The sequence below is a fragment of the Seriola aureovittata genome, chromosome 21, assembly GCF_021018895.1.
Source record: "Seriola aureovittata isolate HTS-2021-v1 ecotype China chromosome 21, ASM2101889v1, whole genome shotgun sequence".
NCBI lineage: Eukaryota > Metazoa > Chordata > Actinopteri > Carangiformes > Carangidae > Seriola > Seriola aureovittata.
The window spans coordinates 7,324,832-7,348,938 of record NC_079384.1 but is presented as its reverse complement, the minus strand read 5'-3'; the positions used below and the strand labels follow the sequence as shown (position 1 = coordinate 7,348,938).

The 24,107-nt window shown below is 38.5% G+C and overlaps 2 protein-coding genes across 3 annotated transcripts; both read left to right on the top strand.

Moving 5' to 3' along the window:
* Window positions 1-7,211: 7,211 nt before the first annotated feature.
* On the top strand, window positions 7,212-12,612 carry LOC130162051 (sterile alpha motif domain-containing protein 3-like). Of its 2 annotated transcripts, XM_056365490.1 has the most exons (7): window positions 7,212-7,348; window positions 8,011-8,112; window positions 8,541-8,571; window positions 9,449-10,430; window positions 10,642-10,800; window positions 11,010-11,099; window positions 11,807-12,612. In XM_056365490.1, coding segments are annotated over exons 3-7 (1,536 nt in total). In that variant the 5' UTR covers window positions 7,212-7,348; window positions 8,011-8,112; window positions 8,541-8,569; the 3' UTR covers window positions 12,110-12,612. The 2 variants fall into 2 exon arrangements, with proteins under 2 accessions (XP_056221465.1, XP_056221466.1); XM_056365491.1 differs by having other exon boundaries at window positions 8,011-8,571.
* Window positions 12,613-14,592: 1,980 nt separating this feature from the next.
* On the top strand, window positions 14,593-23,943 carry LOC130162899 (glucagon receptor-like). The gene is made up of 14 exons (XM_056366759.1): window positions 14,593-14,915; window positions 18,032-18,123; window positions 18,265-18,367; window positions 18,550-18,660; window positions 19,169-19,290; window positions 20,201-20,307; window positions 20,850-21,006; window positions 21,177-21,336; window positions 21,738-21,798; window positions 21,925-21,994; window positions 22,191-22,282; window positions 22,516-22,654; window positions 22,822-22,863; window positions 23,306-23,943. Exons 2-14 carry the CDS (start codon window positions 18,064-18,066, stop codon window positions 23,375-23,377), a joined length of 1,296 nt encoding a protein of 431 aa, XP_056222734.1. The 5' UTR covers window positions 14,593-14,915; window positions 18,032-18,063; the 3' UTR covers window positions 23,378-23,943.
* The last annotated feature ends 164 nt before the right edge of the window (window positions 23,944-24,107 follow it).

Here is a 24,107-nt window from a genome sequence, read left to right as displayed (position 1 = left end):
GATAGCAGTTTCATCCCACCTGTTGTTTTTACAAAGACAAAGATCCATAAAGACATAAGTCTACGGCCCCATCAGCCTGCTGTGCTGACATTAATTAGAGTCACAGTGCAACTGTCATGAACACATTGCTTCATGAGGACTGGGCTGGATCCAGATCCAGGCATTTAACCTCTGGTGGAGTCGCTAACACCCTGACAGTTGAGAAGTGGCTGATAAGTGGTGACATAGACCACCTTGACCTAGATGGCTTCCTTCACCCCTCTTTCAAACCATCGGTCTTCTGTCACCAAATGAGTGTCCCCTGTCCTTCAGATGATTGCTGAGTCCTGACCTGAGGAGTGGGCTCACCTGTGCTGTGCCTTGTATGTGTGAAGCAGTTGTTTTGTTCTCTCCAACGTGCGTACACTGCATTGGTCTGCTTTTGCCTGGGAGTTTTTGTCCTTAGGGTGTAGAAGATTGTTTCTGGGCTTCGAGTGCTCAGGGATGCTTGATGTTTGTTAAAGATCCTCCTGAGTTTTTCACACACGCTCTGTTTGTTCTGTATCTTTTTTTTGCAGTTCTGAACACAATAGAACAAAGATACAGAAAAGGCAGAGAAGAAAACAGCAATTAACAAAACAAACAATGTTCTCGTTCCTTACGTTGCAAGAGTATAAGAAAAACTCGGGAGGATTTTCAGCAAACGTCACATCCCTGTGCACTTCAAGCCCAGTTACATTCTGCGTTCACAATACAATGCTATACTGCTGATGTTAGGAGGTGCAATGTTCACCATCTTAGTTTAGCATATTACATGCTAATATATGCTAGTGGAAAAGCCATTGGTTTTACAGGTATTTGGTCATAAGCTGAAGTATTAGACAAATTACATTTGTGACGTGATGATGGCAATGGACAAAAAGAATGTTGATCAACAAAGTCATGGCAAAAAATGTAAAATGTCATCCTGTCATTTAATTATGTGGCGAAGATGAAAACAGCACTCTGAAGAGGGAGATGTTGCAAGGTGTCCAGTGTTTTGTTCTGTCTCTGCCCAGTGAAGTGGAGAATTAGTAACTTTCTGTTGCTCAGTGTCATGATCTGCCCCTCTGTGTCTTGCTGTCTGGTTTATTTCAAGTGTGTGTGTCTTTGATTCCTCCCTGCCTGAGACACTCAAGACAACGCTTTCCTTGTCAGTGCATCATCACAGCTGCAGCACACCGGAGGTGATGGATGATAACTTGTACCCTTTTTACAGCACAATTAGCACATATGTTGTTGTTTTTTTGTTTTTTTTATGTGGGTTAATCTGCTAATAAATAAATAAATAAATAAGCTAATTGACTCTTTTTACACTTACAGAAGAGTTTGCCTTTATGTTGAAGAGGACATATCACAAATCCCTTTCTGATGCATTCCTGCAGTCTGCGAACCCGATTCACCACCACTATATGCGGATATTACACATGCTGCCGGCTACAGACACAAGCAGACAGCATTCATAGCCAAGCTGTCAGTGTAATGTGAGTGCAGTTACGAGCCTGGTACTTTTAATTCGTTCTATGGAACATTTCATTAGACTGACTATCACTTTCAAAACACCCTTTTCAAGCGTGGAGCCATAGTTTCTCTGCTGCACATAATGTTCAATATTCCATTCAACCCCAAAGACGACGCCCCCTGTAGAGCTAAACTGGTGTGTATGGCATCACATGAGCGCTACATTAGTGAAATGAGTGAATGAACTCCAGTAATAGACAACATTAAACAACATTAGCAACCAAAATCGGTGACAGCATTGAATGGGAAGGGGTCAAAGGTCGTCAACTAGGTGGCAGTGAACAGCTGGAGAAAATCCCACACCAAATTTGTTTTTGTAAAATGTTGTCAATGTAGCTCTCGCTGTTGTTGACTGGTGTACAGTAGCACACCAGACTATAGCCCTTTAAACCCTTTTAGCATGGCCACTGAAGGAAGATAAGCAAATTATGTCTCTGTGTTGTTGCTTGATTTTCTTTGGTAGTCCACTTTACTCACCTTCCTGTTTCAGAAGTACCTTGTGTTACCTTATGCAGAAACACAGCTCCCTCATCAATATTCAACATGTTGTAGAAATGGGATAGCCAGATGCTTCTCTGTCAAAAGACATTAAAAGAAACTAGAAAATTCCAGGGAAATTTTGAGTGCCACGGGGGCTACTGCCGGGATGAGTACATGATTTATTTCTAGTGTTCAAAAGTCACCCTGATCATACTCTGGTTTTGAGAAATGTCTTGATATAAAAGACTCTGATATAAAACAATGTCACATCCCTCCATCATGTATTATGTGGGAAATATCTCATATTCTGTGTTGTTTTTTTAAGTAAAACAAGAGGCAACATGTCTTCAAACTGGCATTTAAAGGGTTAAAATCCCGAAAACTAATAAACATTTGATAGGTTTGAGCAGAACTGAAGTGGTTTAAGAGATTTATGCAAAAAAAGCAGAAAAAAATATTGATATATGAGGATTTTATAGCATTTTCTTTCTGTGTCCTTTTTTGGACGCGAGGAACCCCAGAGGGTACAAAATGTGTTACCAGTGTATAATAGACCTGTAACAGTAACTGACATTAGATTTTAAAAATATGTAAAAAAAGACACTTTCTTGCAGAAATCCATACCTTCAGCTGTAACACAGCCAAAATGATCAGCAAATCAAAAAAGAAAAGTGAAGAAAATGTCCAAAAAAGGACAGAGGGACCCCTGAAGGTTAATAAATCCCATGAACCGCTATTTAAATTACCACTATTATGTTTTTTTCTGTGCTAAATTTAACATTACTGGGGAGGAGAGCAACGCGACTAGAAGTGACAGCGAGAGAGGGCTAGTAGCTTCTCCTCTCCTCTGTCTCAGCGGAGACCGTCACAACTTCATTCACTCTTTTAACAAAACAAAAAAAAAGCAACGAAGGAAGCAGTAAATGGACTTACATATTTAAGACCTAACTAAATGTAATTTAAGACCTAACATGCGGCTAATGTAAAGCTAGCGGAGCTTGGAGAGTTGGTTATCTGGTTGCTAGGCGCACGCACGCACGCACACAGGTCAGGAGCTGCCGTTGCCATGGCAATGTGAAAATCTGCCCAGAATTTGGCTTCTACATGGCTTCAAACAACTGCAAATTATGAGAAAACCGTTACTTCTTTTCATAAACCGAAAAGACCGTGCCAGACACTGAAGCCAGAAGTTTCTACAGTCTTTATTTTATTCAGATATTCCTTAAAATGAGTGAGTAAGCTCAGTGCGAAGACAGAGTGAGATTCTTTTGAAAAAAAAAGACGATTACATTAGGTGTCAATGAGAGTGAGACAGGTATTGCTGCCGGACTCGGCACCCCCGTTTAAATTTTGTGCAGACCCTGCCTGTCAAAGTTACATTTTATGAATCCCAACAACTATGTCTACATTTTCAGAAAGAATTATTTGTCTCCTTTTTACGGTTTGGCCGTGAGCTCGAGTTAAAAATAAAAATAAAGGTTATTTTTTACTGTTTCACGCACTCTAGCCAACTGACGCTTTCACTCTAACTTTGAAGAAAAAGTGATTTGCACTCCTCCTTTGAGTGCTCACAGTTTGAAAAGTTTACATGTTATGTAAAAACAGTTCCTGTCTTTTTGATAGAGCAGAAGTTTTCCTCCGTTTTATAGTGTGAATCACATTTCTACGTGCAGGTATGAGAGAGCTGGGTGACTCAGAAAAAAGGTGCAATTTTGTCGAAAAAAGGTGGGTTTCTAAAGAAAATTCCAATGCATTTCTAATGCATTATTTATTCCCAGTTTTAGTCGTACTAGTGAGTTCACCATCCTATTCCTTGTATTGACTACGAATTACAATACTTAACTAAAACCTTAATTAATTAAGCAATATTTTATATTAAAGTTATAATTGGTAATATTGCCTCTGTCTTTGACACATTGTTTCTTCGCTCACCCTCAACAAAGAAGATTTTATGAGCAGCAGATCTACCCATGAACATTTTACTTATACAAAGGAGTCACTATCCAACAAAAGAAAAAGAACATTAAACTCCTCAGCTGCTTTGTAATTCCAACCACAAGGAAGCTCACATATTTAATATCTTAAGCTTAATGGCATAGACAAGCTGGGTGCTGCTCTTAAACAGCAGGGCCTGAAGACTTTTAATGACACACAGGGCAAAGCCAAACACACATGCGCAAAAACCATGCATACACCATCTTCCACACATTGAGTTTGTAGTTGCCATTCTATTCATTGACCGACCTACAGCAGACAGAGGTGTTCATAACCTGCTCTACCACCTGGGCCATGGTCCCCCCCCCCCCCCGACACTTCTTGTACTTGTGATGATGATGATAATTAGTTTCTTTGCTCATGTTTTTATCAGCAGTTGAAGAGATAAAGTCTGTCTTTAAAGCAGCTCTGTAAGAACTTTTGTGAGGAACTTTCTGTTGAAATACGTCTTTCCCAAGGAAAACAGTTCTTCTCCTTTGGCTTCAAACAGCAGTTAAGATGGAACATAATGATTCCTTTTTTTACAGGTAACAAAGTTTCAAAGTTTCTCAAGCTTTTAAAGTTTCTTTATTTATAATCAATATTTGATTTTGTAAGAAATTGAGCTACCAGAATTTCAATGCACTTGTGAGGCTCATAAGGAACCCCCATTTCTTGGCACGATCAATTATATATATATATGTTTATCTAAATATGGCACTACCCCGTGTAGACTTTGTTTTAAAAAGCTTGAATGTTGCTTCTTCACAGTGGGTGGCATCTACATTCACTTTCTCAGTGATTACACTGGGTTTTAATGGTGACCCACTTTGACAGCCAAAAAAAACTTCTTAAAACAGGAACAGAAACTTCTCGAGCCACTGCTGCAGCATAATCAACTTCTGTGCTGTTCGGCTGTATGCTCCCTCATGCATGAGCTTCTCAGACCGGAAAGAAAACATGGTGTACACAAAAAGGTGTGTCCTGTTCCTGCTTTCCTATTGGTCAGAACAACTCTGCGATGAACCAACTCTCTCGATTTCATTTATAAAAATGACTTAAGATGGAATGAATTTAAAATGTTCCAAAGCGGGAACTGCAGACTCGGGGAATAATTCAGAGTGGGTTTGTCACTACAAGAGACACCTTTCTCACACACACAGTCATTTGTTAATAAAAAAATACTGGCTACAAGTCATCAGTGTCATTCTTAGTAAAACTGAATTGTTTTTGTTGCATATATTGGAAGCCGAAACCAAAGTCAGAGTTGCTTCAGCTGTTTTAGATCTGTGCTGCCATTTTAATGTTTTCTTGTGATATTTTATTCTCTTGAATTCTTTAGATTTTCTTTGAGCCTGTCATCTTATATATTTCATGTCATTCATGCTGCCATTTTTAAATGAATGGCTTATGTAAAGTGTTTTGAATCACCCATTTGTTGTCTTGCCCTAGAAATGCACCAGGGTTTGTAATAACATTGAAATTGAATAATCAGTTTTAAAACATAATTTATTCCTCTGTCATTCAGTCGTAGGTTGCTTTCAGGAGGCCCATGTGGGAGTCGTGCTGTCCTGAACATTTTTAGGCTTGGTAGTTCTGGAGGGAGAGTGACCACAATCTCTCTGACTACAGGTTGGTGGTATTTCTGTCACAGATGTATGTGTGAATTTGGAGGGAAATTGCTTTCCAGCTCCCCAAAAATGTCTATTATGCTGCTGTCAAGCATCGATCCTGTTTTATAATCAGACCTGCCATTCTGCTCGACTCTTCTCATTCATCCAGCATTGGTTTTTCCCTCTCTTAGCCTCCATGTTAACCCCAGCATTCATCTCATGTCTCCTCCACCTATACATCAACAATGAAAAATGTTCATTGTTAAGTCATTATTAATATGCAGAGTGGGCAACCCATCCCCTTTTCAGTTTTCAAATTCAGAAAGACAATAAATGAATTCAACTGAGGTCGGGCGCCGAGGAATGGCATCACAGAACCAGACCACAGGCGGATGAAAGAATCAAATTAAAACGAGACTGGAGAAATAAATACCAAAAACACACTCAGATAGGTTGTGCTCAGACCATCTTCAGCCTCATTTATCTCCAGAGATCCTCGCAATTACATCATTTCTTTGAGGGGAAAGTGAACGAAGCAAGAAGATGACACCTGTCCTAGAAAGGGATTCTTCCACATTAGTTTGATATGTCATGAAATATTAACAAGTGCCATGTGTTCATGTTCTCATACTGCACTGACTCTAATTGAAGGAGACAATCATTAACACTTGATATTATTTTAGACTGTATGTGGGTTCTATGTGTGGCACAGCTTTGGCATCATGGCATTAGAAAAAAATACCATGCAACCTCTGCACCACCAGGACTCTGCTTTATAATCCTGTGGGGTTTAATTAATTTTCTATTCACTGATTTAATTCCTTCTAAAAGCATGTCTTTTGCTATAGGGAACGCTTTATTTTGCTGTCTGTGCTGAGGGTAGACAAAGCTCGGCATGCAGAGGCAGTTAGTACAAGACTAACCTGTTGGTGTATTGTTTTAGAGATGCCAGACATTACCTCAGGTCCATTTTGCTGGCTTTCTAAACCATTGGCCTCCTTGATTTGGATAATGTTTTAAATTTTTTATTTAGCTGCTGGGTCTTCTTCAGATATGCTTTCATTATCTCAAAATCTTGAATTAACAAAAGCACAAAACTGAGAAAACAATGACAAAGAAGTGTGTTTTTTTTAATTCCATTCATTCATTTTCTACCGCTTATCCTCTAGTAGGGTCACTGGAGCCTATTCCAGCATCTTTTCAGGCGGGGTACACCCTGGACAGGTCGCCAGTCCATCACAGAGCAAACACATAGAGACAGACAACGATTCACACTCACAGCCACACCTATGGTCAATTTAGAGTATCCAATTAGCCTCGCCTCCATTTGCATGTCTTTGGACTGTTGGAGGAAGCCGGAGAGAACCGACAGCGCTAACCACTGCACCATATATATATATATATATATATATACACTGTAAATGCAAACATTGTCCTGACTTAAGATGAAACAGTGCATTTAACTTAATTCATACTAGTTTTTTAAGTTTACTTACTTACATCAAGTTTTCTGCACTTTTTATATACATACTTGTTTCATTAAGGTATATGAACTTAGTTTTTTTGAGTGTGTGGCATGGTTCGTGGTATGAGACTTAAGTTACTGAGCTGTGCACCCCAGTGCGCATGTCCATTTCCGGTTAGCGCCATTTACCACTGGAGGCAAACTGATGCAGGAGAGGTCAAAGCCAAGCACATGGTCCCAGCGCTCTAACGGCAGTTTTTCTCTAACACTGATTTCGGTAAGTGTACACCTTTATTTTTTGTAAACTTGGCAATATAATGTAATGTTTGAAATGAGAGTTGTTTCGAACAACAACACTCCGCCTCTCCGACCGTCCTTTAGCATGTTTACTTGTGTGTGTATGCACATGGGTTCACAGAGCAGAAGTTAGCAGCAGCTCAACATGAGCGAATGCGAATAGAAGTGCTTTGACTCGGCCGGTTCCTGTCTGTTAATTTGTTAGCTGTTGTATTAGCGCACGCTGCTAATTTAGCTTTTTTCCGCTGCTAATTTAGCTGTGAATTAAGCCCGTTTAACATGTTCGGGGGAGTAACGGCGGTGGCGGGCTGCGGCTTCCTATTTCACTCCGAAGCAGAACTCTTGCTGGGCTGTAAAAATAATTTCAGGTCAGTCGTCCTGACGGTGTGTGTGTGTGTACGTCAGTAAGGTAAAGGTTTGTTCATTGCCGTGTCTACACGTGGATTCACAGAGCAGACGTTCGCAGCAGCTCAACCTGAGGACTCCGAGTAAAAGTGCTATGACCCTACTTTATTTTTGTGTCTTAATTTGATCCGCCATTGCAAAATTATTACATTAAAAACCTTTGTAAGAAAAATAATGATAATGTAACAAAAGTTTTTTGCTATTGTCTTAGACAACTGTTTGCTTTTTCCGAAACAGATCCAGATTCCAGACTGTACTGTTCACAAGTAAAGAAGGGACCATCCTCAAAAAAAAAGTTTTGGATTGTGGCGAACTGTCCTCACCCGAGGAGAAAATCAGGTTTGTTGTTATTCATTTAGGAATTCTTTTCATGACTTCTGTGAAATTATTCATTTATTATTATTGTGCTGCATTTCAAATTTAAGCATTTTAATTATTTTATTCATGCTATCAGTAAAATAAGATGTAGGCAAATATAACAAGGTAATACAATTAAATCACTGATATTGCAGCTCATTTGAAGTATATTGTATTTTCACATTACCTCAAAATTTAGCAGAGCAAACTGATTTAATGACTGTACAATATAGGTGACTACAGTCTTAATATAATACTTTTTTTTTTCCTGTGGCTGCTTTTAAATATAAAATATGTTGACAAATAATACCAATGATAAATCATTTGTAACAGTTTTCTAATCCCAAATTTTTCAACATTAGACACAACAATAGGTGGTCTCTTTAATTCAATTTTTTTTTTTTTTTCAGGTGTCTACTGGAAGAGGGATGCAGTGGACATGTAAGTTCTGCACTTTTGTCTCTCCAAAACGAGGCCATCTATTAAAGCATTATAGATTAAAGCATGGTGGCTTCACAAGAACCTCCCCAATACCATGTCTTCATCAGCAGTGTATTTGCACATTCAAATCATTCAATGCACTGAAGGTTCATTCATCCAGATCTCACTCGCAGGTGACCAGTGAAAAAGATGATGTGCAAACATTTAATTGTCAAGTGTGTGAGTTTAACGAGCCCTGCAGTGAAAATGATTTTTTTACACATTCACGCAAGCATCTGAAGTTGATGCAAAAAGTGCAGTGCCCCTATCTGTATTGTGACTTTGAGACAAATGTGTACTCTACTTTTAACACACACAAAAGTAGGAACCATGACCATACGACATCAAAAGATGATGGCGTACCATTTGGACTGTGCTTCCTTTTTCAAACCAACACTTCAAGCAAACAAAGTAAAGAGTATAATGATTTCTTCCCTCCCAGGGAACATTCAAGGCATTTTGCACCGAAGATGTGGGCTCCAAAACACAGTTCTGTCAGCTGTGTCTGTCAATATTGATGGAATGAACTATGCTGCAGATATGGTGGTTTCTGTAGGTTCATGTGGAGGGCTTCCAGAGTTCAGGCAGATTAAGCAAGTGCTAGTGATTAATGCAGACATTGTTTTCTTGTGCAAACCAATGATTGCGTGGTATCATGAGCATCTTCGTGCTTATGAATTGACACAAAGCGGCACAGGCTTGGTTGCCACTCAGTTGACTGAGTTCAATGATATTTTTCCTTTGTCAGCCTACCGAGTGAGAGGCACACTGTTTGTTTCTTTGAAGCATTACATATTATGCTAGCCTAACACTAACTTTACGGCTCTCTTTTTTGTAGGATGATGGAACAGAAGTGGCCAATCAGAGTCATCGTCACTGATTGTGACATTAGAAGAATCAGTCTTGATCAGAAACCAGGCAACCTTGAGTCTCTCTTGGATCATTTGAAAGTTAAACTGGCACTACCATATGACTTCACACTACAGTTTGAAGACCCACTGTTTAACAATGCCCTCTGTAATCTGACAGATGTATCAGAACTACCAGATCGAGCCACGCTGAAAATTATAAGTCTTGAGTCCTTCTCTTCAGTCTCTAGCACACTGTCCTCACCACGCACATCTGACACAGATATACTATATACAAGTGAAGAAAAATCTCCAATGATGAGGCCGGATCCTTGGCCTTCTGCGTTTGATATTCCAGATTTCTCTGTGGATGTAAATTTCCGACTGAGACAGGGAGACCTTGCCTGTATGCAGGAAGGAATTCGAATGGATGTTTCTCGGGACATGAAACATGTGATCTTAGAAAGACTTGCAGAGGCAATGTACAAGTACACAGCATACCCCACAGAAGAACACTGTCAAGAAGTTGCCGCTGCACTGATTGCGAAACATCCCTGTCTGAAAGAAGCTGGATCACCCACAGGATATTGTGGATGGAAAAATAGCATTAAATTCAAGATGGGGAATTTTCGTACAAAAATGAGAAGATCAGGAATGGCCGATGTCACAGTGAATGGCAACAAGCGAAAAAGGGATTTCCCAGAAGGAGCACCATCATGTAGTAACATAAAAAGGGCAAAAAGAAGTGAAACGAATTTCTTGCCAAATTTTCCTGATGGTGAAAATGCAGATTCGCTCGAGTCTGTTAGAAGACAGCTTGAAAATGAAGCAAAAAAGAGGCTTCCGGACTCAGCTGATGTGAAGAAAATGATGGACAAGACATTTGCTTTGCGACGCAAAGAAGTTGTGGAGGAACAGCCTCCAGTTAAAAGGATGATGGAACGCTGGCCTGTGCTGTTCACAGAAAGTCAGGTATGGCTCACTTATACTGCACTATACTGAACCACACCCGAGTAATCAATATTTTCATTGTTTCACTGTTGTTTCGGTTCTTTTAATGATTAATTGATGTATCACAAATGTATTGTATATGACAGTCAAATAGACTATTGGTGTTAAATGACTGCCATGGTGGAGTAAACAATCCTTTGGATGTGTTTTTTCTTTTCTTTTTTTGTTTAAGGTGTTTGCAGAGTTCTACAGAATTGCCAGTAAGAACCTCAAGAAAGACTTCTATGAAGCTCTGGACCACCATACCGCTCGTCTCATTGACCTCTTCAAATCCAGAAAAGGAGCTGTAGGCCAATCACTTGATCACCTCCTCCAGTCAATCAATACACAAGTAAGTATTGTTTCTGATTTTCATCATTACCACCTTACAGTAGTGTGCTTGCAAGCATCAAGTAGGCTTACAGCTGCTACAAAAGTACAAGTAATTCTTTAGAATTCAATGTTGGAACTCGAGCACACGTATATCCACAGATTTTTTTTCTCATATTTTTCTTTCATATATTCTTCTGCTTATTGTTTTTTTGTCATCTTTTCCATGAGACTGACATCACCACAACACGCACTGCTGTCCTGCAATGTCTGCCCCTGTATCTTGGAGATAATTCCAGCGAATTCTTCCTCAGTTGCTCAGTAAGTACATTTATAATGACAATGATATGACCATCGTACAATGTACATTTTAGGACATCATACCTCAGGTTCAGTTCTCAGATTTCATTTGTTCGGGTCTGATTTACGAAAAAAAAAAACAAAAAAAACTTTTGTCAAGGTTTAGGTGTAGTGCACCTGAACTTAACTATTATTAAATTCCCCCAAACTAAGGTCAAGTTAGGTATTATAGCCTGTATTCACACTTGACCAAACCAAACATATTTAAGTGGGGATGTTACAACATTAAACAAGGGACAAATTTTTAATAAGTTGGGAGTTATAAACAAATTTGTTGCCTCACATGTGATGCTGAAGGAAAGTAATTTTCCATCTTAGTGAAAGGTGAAAATGTTTAATTTCCATTTCTGCCTGATATAAAATTTGGGTTTAGAGGGTTATATCACTAAATTGCAATCACACATATGTGTTTTATATGATTTTCAATGCATTCAACGTTTGAGCCAAATCTGAGCTTCCCAGAATAAGTTGTACAGCTTTTTTAAAATGCTTTTTGTTAAGGTGTAGTGCTGAAATCCAGCCATTTCTACCTGCTCATAATCTTAAGAGCTCTCAAAAACAGTATTCCAGAGTGCTGCAGACACTTTGATCATAAGAGTGAACACACTATAACCACGGGTCTTAACATCCTACCTAAATTTATTTGTGTTCTTTTATTTTGAATGCAGGATTCGGACACTGCACAAGACTTCTCCCAGGTGCCTGTTGGGGTTCTTAGAGTCATGACTGATGACACGCCACCAGTGATTAACAGCATTGCAATCATCCTTGAAGGAAACATAGTCATGGATGAGATTCCCACAACCTCTCTAGGACTTTGTCTTCTGTTCGGCTTGATATATGCACTCCATCTGGATTACCCAAAAGGTATGAAGAACACATTTGAGTTCATCCAGAAGACATTGTTGAACCTTGGACAACAAAAGCTCAGCCCAAAACTCCAAACATTAAAAAATGCTCTGTTGAGCTAGATGTTATGGCTAGGGATAGCTATAGCCTACTGTTTTTTTACCCAACTGTGGTGTGTGAATCAGTGTGAGTGTGATGGGGCTGAACAATTAAACAAAGCGTTATTTAGTATGATAAGTATTTATTTTTAATGTATTGAATATTATATTTTGCTTGCTGCTTTTTTTTTGATGTTGTGGTAATGAAACTATGACAGAATACTCTTTTTTTTTTTTTTTTTTTTGTGGAGCTGAAGAGGTCTTGATATTGTATTCTGAACAAATAAGAAAATACACAACACAGTGAGATTGATCCCTCAAACAAAAATGAATGAATCGTCACAATAACTGTCAAAAGAATTGCAATGTCTTTGTTGTTTTTTTTGTTCAGCCTCATTTCATTCCATACTAATCTGACTCAGTATTATGGGTGTGCAGTTACTGTTACCTCACAATTGCAAAAAGGGTGGAGGTACTTGGTGAGCCAACAGTGTAAAACAAAGTTAATAAAACCAGAAGTAAACTTAGTATAAGTATCTATTGAGATACTTACTTGTTGTATTTGTTTGCTGATTTTTGCATTTGCGATTGGAAAGCATAAAAAAAGTTTAAAGGCAGCAGAAGACATCCTTATGTAGGTCACATGACCCTGCCATCAGCGCAGGTGTTAAGTAATTTCCAGTGAGTTAAAACTGTTGAAAAAGAGCATACCGTATATGATGTTTAGTATTAGAATGTAGTGTGCTTTTGCAACACAGGTTGAAAAAAATCAAAGTTGCTAAAGAGCTGACTTAGATTTAGCTGCTTTGATGTATTGATGATGTTTGTACAAGTGCTGTTCAATGTAATAATCTGGACTAAATGTTCCCAAGTGTCTGTTGCTCTGAGACGTTCAGAAAAGTGTCCATCAAGAGCCTTCTGTTAGCTTATACCCAGACCAACCAGCACACCACCTCACTCTTACACTCATTCTCTTAAGTCTAACTCATTCTGTCATACATCACATTCTGATTTTCACTCATACTCTCTGACATACTTTTGTCTAGCACTCACTCGCATACATACACGCTCATACACTCAGTCCCTCTCACAAACACATGAGCAAATACATAATTTTACAAGAATTTGAACCAATCCGCAAACTGCAAGGAAGGATTTGCCTCGAACTGGCTATAGCATAATTTATTCCCTGTTTTCTCTGCCCTGCACTGACTGGCCTGGTTCTCTGCTAACAGAAGGGTTTGGCCTACTATAATTCAATACAATATATGCAATTTTTGGATGAAGGTCAAATTTAGTAAATAAATTCATGTTGTGTTAAATGCTCAGCCAAACTCGACATTTGATGGTCTTGGCAAGTTTCAGAATGAACAGCATGTTGATTGTTGTTGTTTACAAATACTGAAATAAAAATTTTAATAATGCCATTTTGTGAATTCTTATTTTCTAAGTTAGCTTAACTAAGGTATGTTAAGTGCATTTATTTGAAATTAAGTACTGCTCACTTACTTTGGCACAGTATACATAAAGTTAATGTAACTTATCTTTATTGAGTTACGGTCAACTTTATTGAAGTGGCTTACACTAAGATACTTCAAGTGTAGTTTTTGACAAATTTCAAGTGATGGCCACTTGTTTTGACAGAATATATTAAGTTACTCTGACTCAAAATATATGAGTTGTAACAGCTTGATTTGAATTTAACTACACTGAGATCCATTAAGTAATCACAACTTCAAAAAAAGTAGAGCTCACTTAAATCCAATAATTTCACACTACTTCACACAATTAAGTTCGTTTACTTAATTTTCCCAAGGTAATCGGTTTCCTAAATTTGTTTAAGTAAACTCAACTTGTTAGAATTTACAGTGTATATATATATATGATAAAATCTTGAAACTGTCCATCGTGACTTCTTCACTCGGCTTCTATTTGATTGTTTGCGATCTACAATCCAAAAAACTCGATATTTAATCTACACAGAGGGAAAAAACAAATAATTTCACAACCTGGAGCCGGTGAAAGTTCTGGCTTTTTGCTTGAGTGATGACTTTAACACACACACTGTACAGGTCACCGTACTCGGAGACAACATGCTGCGTGACTGTCTTGAGATGCTCACACGTGTGCCAGTATTTCACGAGATGTGTAGGATAAAGTCTGTTATAACAAGATCACAGAGTGAGTCATCTCGATTTATCTCCTAGTCTTGAAAATGAAAACGTGCCTGACAGCATCACGTGCTTTGTGTGATCTAAAAAAAACGAGGGCCTTGTTCACCTGATGAGCAGGTATGTATATATGGTTATAGATTCTGTGTGATTTCTACATATGAACCCGAGTACTTAAGTTTTCTTGATTTAACATCATGTGAATCGCCATAAATAAAGGCGGGGTTGATTGTTGCATGATCACATTCATTATCTATGTGTAAATGTGCTGCTGCCTTGCTGAAATAACATATGATCGGTGTCGGTGAGGCTGGACAAAAGCTGTTGCATCACTTTATCAATCTTTTTTTTATTATTTTTTTTATATGTGCATGTAATCGATGGATGTGAGAACAGAGTGAAAACGCTCCACTTCACGCTGCTGAGAGTTTGAGGGGGCTGTAATACGCCACTGTAACAAAGAGTTGAAAGAAATGATGAATAAGAGCGGAGAGCCCGGTGCGTTCACAGGCACGTTGTGCTGGGGCACAGCATCACGGACGGACAAACTGCTGTGTGCAAGTTGAGCTGCACGTCCGTCAGTCTGTCTGTCACGAAGCGTCGCTCAGGACGGAGCATCTCCGACAGCAGCTCTCTCCTCTCCAAAGGAACATTTATCTGTAAGTGACGGCTCATGCTTTGTATTCTCTGTATTCAGTAGTTTTCAGCCTAATAGAACTGGTTGAAGGGGGTTTTTACCCAAACGCATTATATTACAGGTGAAGGAACATTCTGTAAGTAAGAAAAATAAACTTCATTAGCAACATTTGTTTATTATATTTCTGTGAATGCATTTTAGCCAGTGAAAAAAAATCTTGTTTTTTGGGGTTTTTTGTGCTAAAATGATGATTGTGGTAATTCTGACAACTTTATTTAAGGAAATGAATTAGAAAAAAAACGAACTCGCGCTTAGAGCATATTTTGTACATCATTCAATGAATACAATGCCTATAGTATCTGCAATGCAACTGTTGCTGAAGTGGTGATAGTGATAGTTCGCTACAGCAGCTTATATTGTTTATGCTGTCCAGCTGCTTATGGCTATAGATGCTGCTGCCAAGGTGTTCTGGATCTGCTCATGTTTTATTTCTGATTTATGATGACACAGTTATAGTCTGTGCAGCATTATATCAACTGCATAACACTTTACACACTGGTCTGTTATTGAATGTATGCCCATGGTAAACATTATAAGGATAGAATAGAATAGAATAGAATAGAATAGAATAGAATAGAATAGAATAGAATACAGCACTATTTCACTTAGCCCAGCATGGAGCCGTAACAAGCCTGAGAGGACATAGAGTATGTGTTCTGCATTGCACAGACTCACAGCAGGTTGAAAGGCAAATAGACCAACAACTGTCAATCACATTCTAGCTGCTGTTTTAATAAGCCCAGGTTTATAGGCTCACACTTGAAAATCAGAGTCCAGCTGCTTGTTGAGCCCTGATTACTCAACAGAGATTCAATCGATGTTGTTCACTTGTGATTTTAATTGTGGGTTGTTTGGAGAACCCTGAACAGTTGAGGATAAACCCGATGTGGCGTGGACAGTAGAAGGTCCTGGACTGAGATTTGGGATTTCCTACATTTGAAGTTTTAGGTGTGAAATGCCAGCTAAGAGTGTAAAAGAGGTTGGAAACACCACTGGCTTTTGATAATGACATATTGATATTTACCATTTGATGACATATCGATAGTGACTACACTACTTTATAATAAGTAGTAGTACTTTTAGAATAAGTGGCATCACGCTCCCTGCCATCATGTTCATCAGAGTGGGGAAAGCTCCACAAGGGGCAGTTCCCAGAGAGTTAAGAAAATAAACCTGATATGATCTAATTCCTTGAGCTGCCGCAGGCGGTGACTGTCAAACTCCACCTGCCAGGAGAGAAGAATCAAATCAGTGTTTTGGCAGTCTGTTGATGCACAGTGGCAGAGCCTGAAGTGGGACCCCTACAGATGGTGGCGACATGGGGCCCTCTGAGCCCGCTCTCCTAATAAGATGTCTCAGGATAACCTGTGCAGTGTGACACAGAGCCGCTCGACGCCACAGTGCTAACCTCAAGTGTTTCTCTATTTCACATTTTTTGACAAACGAGACAAACTGAAAAAAACATTTCATCCAAGTCTTAAGGGTGATTCACACTGTTTCATGGTCAGAGATTATTTTGATTATTATTTTGGAAACAAAAACAAGATCCAGCCTTTAATGAGATTACGATCATCTCTTCCTAATTAAAAAAAAAAAAAAATATATATATATATATATATATATATATATATAATATATATATATATATATATTGATGTAATTTATATGGATTTCAGATTTTTAATGTCCTTATCTCTGTTCTAAGTGTATTTGAAATTCAAACTGCTTTCACGTCAGACCCCCCCAGACCCTCTCCACTGAGGTTTAACCACAGCCATTGAATATGACTGATTGCATCTTGTACTGTAGGTGTGACAAATGTATATCCGAGTCAGAGAGACTGTGGGCGATAATGATGACTATATATATGTGTGATATAATTTACAGTTAGTTTCAGAAAGTATTGAAGAATCCTTAGAATTATTCTTTGTAAAATAAAAAGTGAGATCACAAGTCACAATTTATTTTAAGCAGCATTTGAGTGTGTAGTGTGTTATGTTGGAAAAGTGACAAAAATAAATATATTCAAAAAGGTTGGTAACCAAACAAAAAAAAATCTTTTTCTCCTCAACTTTAATGAGAAAAGCAAGTCATTAACAATATCAGAGACCATGCTAATATCAAGCATTTGTTTTGTTTCAGGAGGACATTATATCAGTGAACTGCTTGATTTCACAAATGAGCAACAGCAAGGTTTTTTTGGATTTGTATATTTAGATTTATGGATATGGCCTTTTTCTGCTATAATCCATCTCCACGTGCAATTTGGAGACATGACGTGATGAAGGTTTCAGTGCATGTAGATGTAGAGAAGAGACTTTTCAGAGAAGTAAGAGAGGCCATCTGTCCAAAAATGAAAATTTTGAAATTAATAACATCTGTACAGTCATAGTTTCTTCCTTTTCGCTATCATGTTATCAGATACATGCATGCAGGTACATGCATGCTGTTTACTACATTGCTGTCCCACAATGCAATGCACAAAGGAAATGAAGGAGCTACTTACTACAAAACATTATATGAAACATATGAAATATATGGGACATTTTTATTTTCTTTGTTCAGTTTAATTGACAGGGCACTTCAGATCACTGAAATGACCAAAACAGGAAATAAGGTCTAACTCAACAGGCAAAAATCATTTTTTAAATCTTTTACTCTCAAAGATCTTTCATGAATGTCAGTAATCCTGTTACTCAATTCAAAATGATCTCATACGTCTAGAAAATGTCTTATAACAGTTATTTTAGTTTGCCTTGGTTTCGGTGGTTGTGGTAAACCTAATTGAGAGGTTGTTGAAAAATGGATGGTAAATCATATCCTCTGAACTTGATTGATGTCGATTCAGTAGGGAACCACTTTCTTTTGAAATAAGTCTGTCCCTATGATGGATGTGTAGGAAGTGGTATTCACAATGCCTGTGTGTAGGTCCAATGGCTCACATCCATTTTGATTTTCTTGGAATAGATCAATTGACATTTGAATATAAGCTCCCCAGAACGCCTTCGAACAGCACTCAGCACTTATTACCTATTTTTTCACCGGTTGAAATTGTTCCATTGTCCTTTTTCCTCTCAGTCTTTCTGATAAGCACGAACAAGTCTGCAGTGATGGACAGGACACAAGACATAATGGCTTTGATCTGTCTGTTATTTCTCAAACTGCCAAAGGTAAAATAAAACATTAATATATATTTGATGACTTTTAGGGTAACCCAACTACAGAAATTTCTTCCTAAAGATTTATAAAATGTTTGACATGCAAGTGAAGGACAGTGCTTCTGAAGTATATTTTTGTGTGTGTCCTTACAGTTTGATATGGCTAGTGGAAAAATCTTAGAGGAGACTTATCAGAAGTGGGTTCAGTATAAAGAAGACTGTGTCGAAATGATAGAAAACCAGCCGCTCCCTCAAGGTATGGAGAAACTTCATTCAAGTACTATTGAGTCAAATATGGCAAGAGAAGGAAAAGGAAAGGAAAAGAAACTGGGAAAATTTCACATTATACCATTTAAAACTGCATCAAAAATGATCATCTGTGGCTTTGTTTTTTGTGAGGAACAGATATCTTTTCAGTTTCTTATTCTTCTTTTCCAGTGGGCCTGTTCTGTAACAGGACTTTTGACAGATACGCCTGCTGGCCAGATACTCCCGCCGGCTCTATGGTCAACATCTCGTGTCCTTTCTACCTGCCCTGGTACGACAAAGGTAAATCACACTTTTAATGACTATGATAGAACAAACATGTCAATTTGTACTCTTTCTATTGGAGTATGCTTTTGGCAGCTGTCAGAGAAGGTCCGTCCACCTACTGACACTTTAATGCCTCTCTTATATGTGCCTGTCCAATAAAACGGTGCAGCCCGGAACAGTTGGCTTAGCTTAGCTTAAAGACTGGAAACAGCGAGCTGCTAGTCGCACTTTGTCAGAAGGTATTAAATCCATCTATTAGCACTTCAGTATATATATGAAATTTGAAATATGAGAAACATTTAAGAAACGTGATTATTTTGTATTTCTGTGTGTATGTGTTCTTTGAGTGCGTCTGAGCATGCCTGTATCTTTCAGTTTCTTTTCCCAAGGTTCTGTAATGATAACCTGTGCAGGCTATTTACTTGGTCTCTGCCCACTGGATGCTGTGATTGGCTTCAAGCCGCTGTAACCCTAATTGGGAATAAACTGGTAATGACTGAAGGACTGACTGTTTCTCCTCCAGTGTCCCACGGAGTTGTGCGTCGGCGGTGCGGCTCTGATGGCCTCTGGGAGGGCGAGAACAGCGGGCAGGTGTGGAGGGATATGACACAGTGTGAGGAAGAAAAAGAGGTGACATCTCAAGAGGTACGGCAACCAAAATGTCATCCAGCTCGGGGGTTTATTTGTTGCAGCTGTGACAGTTCCTTTTGTGTAGCGTTTACTGCACTGCTAAAACTGGGGTCGTTTCTTGTCAGACGCAGATCATCACATAAACATCTAATGGAAAAGAACAAACTCTGAAGTAATTGATATGTACTTAGCCTATATGAGTTTGAATGCTACCAACCAGTGTTTTTCAACTGTGAAAGAGGTGCAGTTAATACTTTAATTTGCAAGTTTTGAAAGATGCACAAGTCAACTATCAGAACTAACCTTTAATCCCCAAACTGCAGGTGTAAAAAAAAAAAAGAAAAGCTAAGAGTCATTAATAGTTGAACTTGACCATTAGTGATATGATGGAGACATATGGTGAATAGGGAGTTGACACATACTGTTAACTGGCATTCAAGCAAACATGACTCACCTTTGTAGGACTATTTACTGGAATCCATGGCAGGAATCCAGCTGCACTTAACTTTGTATTATTACAATATAACAAAAATATTAATATTATCCATCCCTTGATATTAATTTATTTATTTTCATTAATATTTGATGAATTAATACGGATGCAAAAAGTATAAATTACAAGTTTACATGAAATACATAATAAATATATAATTTGAACAATAACTAAAAGCCAATTTGAAAAGAAATGTCTGTAAAGCAGGTATAAATAATTATTTTTATATTAACAATAGATTACATGAGTACATGGATGTGAATTATTACCCAGTTATTTAGCGTCTTTCAGCTCATTGTTTTAGTTTTATGGACTGCGACATTACTGCAGGCAGCTGCTTTGCACAAGAGGTTAGGAGCAGACGTCATAGAAGTGAAGTCATTTATTGGATCTGACTTCCAAACAATGACCGGTGTGGATTTGTCTTTACAGTTGTGGTTCAAACAACTGATGGTGAGCTTCAGGATGTTGTACACTGTCGGCTATTCCTTGTCCCTCTTCACGCTCATAACGGCTTTTATCATTCTCCTGAGCTTTAGGTAAGCTGTCTGACATATGTGCAGTGATTCTTGTTGTCATTTTAATGCAACAAACATTCAGTATCTCATGGCAGCTGGGAAAGATGATCATTACTATCACTCATGAGTCTGCCTGACTCATTCCATTGTCTTTGACAGATGCAGAGAGAAATGCTTTCAAACTAAAATAGATAGCTAGATAACATGCTGCAAGTTTATAATGAAGACAAATACCAGACTCCGGAACTGTAATGATCCTCAGCATTCATAACAACCAAGCACTAATGCAGGTTTTAGAAGAGTGCGGAATCAACAGATTCAATGACTAATTTTACTACTACGGCATGCATAGTGATGAAACAGAAAAGCGACATGATTAAAGCATTATATATATTTTAAAAAAAAATTAAAGACAAAATACAGTAGGTGCAAATTGTGTTTGTAGGTGCTTTTGCAGCTCAGATGAAAGCAGCTCATGAAACATTATAAGAAAAGCAGCCAAATCATATAGAAATACCCTGACACACAAAATACTAACTTGTTATTTTTATGTCCCCCGACAGGAAACTACATTGCACCAGGAACTTCATTCATGCAAACCTTTTCCTTTCGTTCATCCTGCGAGCTGTATCTGTCATCGTTAAGGACACCATGCTAGAGCGCCACTGGGGACGAGAAATCATGAAACAGACCGACGTGAGTGAAATGCTCAGTCACCAGGTGGGTCCTATTTTAAATTTGTTTTTGCATTTAATAGTTTATCGTTGTTACTTATTGAAGGTTACAGATAAAGATTCTTAGGGGAAATATCACACGTGACGCTAACACATTCAAATACTTTCATGAGACAAATTTAAACATATGTGGCTTTTCACATCCATTTCCTCTAGGCTGCTTTTGGCTGCCGGATAGCACAGGTGATGATGCAATACTGTGTCCTGGCCAATCACTATTGGTTCTTTGGAGAGGCAATTTATCTGTACTCTGTGCTCATAGCCTCAGTGTTCATCGACAACAACAAGCACTTGCCTTACATCTGTCTGGGCTGGGGTAAGTTTCATCTCCAAATGAACAAACACCTTAGGAGTTTTTCTTGGGCTTGCTGCCTTGGGTTGCTGCAGGTGATCTCCCTGTGCCATCCTCTACAATCCAAGAGCACTTCACCACAGTGATACCAAAACAGTTCACATTGAAAAAGCTGGCATGTTGCAACAGCCGAAACCTCTTTACTGCCCTACCTCTGCCCCTCTATTGTGCACCTGTTTATAACTGCAAATTAAATCAGGTGGACAACAAAGCATTTCCTGTAACAGCAGTGGTGCTTTTATAGATGGATGCCATGGAAACATTTGCACAGTTATTTATATAGTTATTTGTTATTTAGTTCTGAAGCTTGTTTCTGGCAGTACCCGCAGCACTGAATCTTGCAATCCTTATTGTCATTGTCTTAGGAACACCACTTTTATTTGTGGTTCCTTGGGTAGTAATGAAGCTGTTGAAAGAAAACAAAGAGTAAGTGTATGTGCATGTGTGTGTATGTAGTATCTCCATGTGCATAATCATTTCATGTGTACACCCCTTTCCCTGCTGATGCACATCAGACAATGGAGAGTTACTAACATCTTCTTTTCTTTCCAGGTGTTGGGCTGTCAATGAGAACATGAACTATTGGTGGATCATTCGTTTCCCAATTCTGTTTGCTTCACTAGTAAGGATGGCGTGTGCAAATAATCTAATCAGTGTTTAGTTGCATCCCTTGTATGTGTCATCATCTGGCATTAGGACTCCTCTGCAAAATGTGTCATAATATATATATTTTCTGCACAATATATATTGTATATGGCATATTCTTTTTTTTCCAGCACAGGAAACAACAACTGATATTTGGATTTTCTGATCAACAGATCAACTTTCTGATTTTCATGAAGATCCTGAAGGTCATTCTTTCCAAATTACGAGCCAGCAACCAGAGTGGATACCCGGATTACAAACTTCGGCAAGTTGTCTCAGCATATTTTCAATGATGATAAATTAGATGACAAATTTATTCGACTCTACTGTCTATTTTTTGTTAAGTCAAGGCCATGACTCTGGCTGTCACAGAAAAGCAGTGATGAATTTTGGCAGGAGGAAGAACAAAGACTGAAGCCGAAAAATGAAAATTGACACAAGAATAACAATATGTATGATGTTGTGACAAATTTCCTGCTGTTTGATTTGTCCTGTTAGGCTTGCAAAGGCAACCCTGACCCTCATTCCTCTGTTTGGGATTCATGAGGTCATATTCATCTTTGCTACAGACGAGCAGACAACAGGCGTTCTGCGCTACATTAAAGTTTTCTTCACCCTTTTTCTCAATTCATTTCAGGTAAGTTCAATTGAGTCAGAGAATGACTGCTTCCTGTTACTGACATGTCTGACGCTGTAAAACAACGTAACTGTTGAGACAATATCTAATGTGTTTCATGTCTAGCAAATGTAGTACATGCTGCTGAAACTAAACAGAACTTTTCATAAAATCTGGCCTCTCTGCAGGGCTTTCTGGTGGCTGTGCTCTACTGCTATGCTAATAAAGAGGTTTGTTGTTTCATGTCATATTCTCATTTCATGTTTTTTTTTTTAACCCAAAATAGAAGATACTGATCAGCCATATATACCAGTTACAGTGACTGAGAGACCACGTACAGTATATGAATCTACATGGTTGTAAAAGTGTAAAGTTGGGCTTAAATGATCCATATTCACTTTCCTATGAAACCTATTGATGGTCATCAGTTGGGAACTTGCAGATGACCAAATCATCTAAGGATACATTAGAATAAAAAGACAGAAAAAAAATGCTTTAGTCATTCATTTCTGTCCAGGGATCTGAGTTTCTGAATCTAAATTTTCTATTGCTGATCTGATCTATATCACGGTGAATGATTTTTCAGTTTTCTTTCAATTTTCAAGCATGAGATTGTAAAATGAAGGAAAAAGGCTTTACAAAAACTGTGACACATCTCCACTCTGGATGCAGGTGAGGACTGAGCTGAGGAGGAAGTTACGCAGCTGGAGGATGGAGGCGGAGGTTGTATGCTGTGGACAGTGACTAGCCATGCTTGACTCTCGAGTGGACACTTTTTCCATCGCCACAGTGCCGGAGCGCAACAGATCCTCTGCCACAACGATGAGGGCCATGCCTGACGGTTCACCCACTCCTGACAGTTCACTGATTTTCAGACGTCAAGTTCAGCCAACCTCCCCACAACCTGATGCTTCTTTGCTGCACTGTCCATCAGTGGTAAACAGAGATAACACCCTGCAGCGTGGGGATCAGGATGAGACTGGACAGTCGTCTGTGGCAATGCGTATGTCCTTCCTCATTCATCTTCAAGACCCTGTGGAGTTGCTCCCACATGTTGTAAATATAGATTCAGACTGAATCGCTACATTGTTGCATTCACTGCACTTTTTTTAAGATTACATGTGGTTCATTGTGAATATGTAAAATTGTGAATAAGTAATTGTTATTGTGTAAGCTTTAACATTGTTAATATGTGAATAAGTGATTGTGATCATTTAGGATTTAAGACATCTGTAAAAAATTAAAAGGATATTTGTTTATATTAACTCTTTTAATGTGTGATGGCAGCAGTGCTTATGTACTACAGAGTGGGTCAGATAGTGTATGGGGTAATCACTTTACCACATGACAGATGGGTAGTAAACAAAACAATATAACAACAGATGTCTCAACAGAAAGTCTGAGATAGATTATAAATCTGTAGAGTTAATCAGCACCAGAACTATATGCAATGTCTTCTTTGTAACATACATTG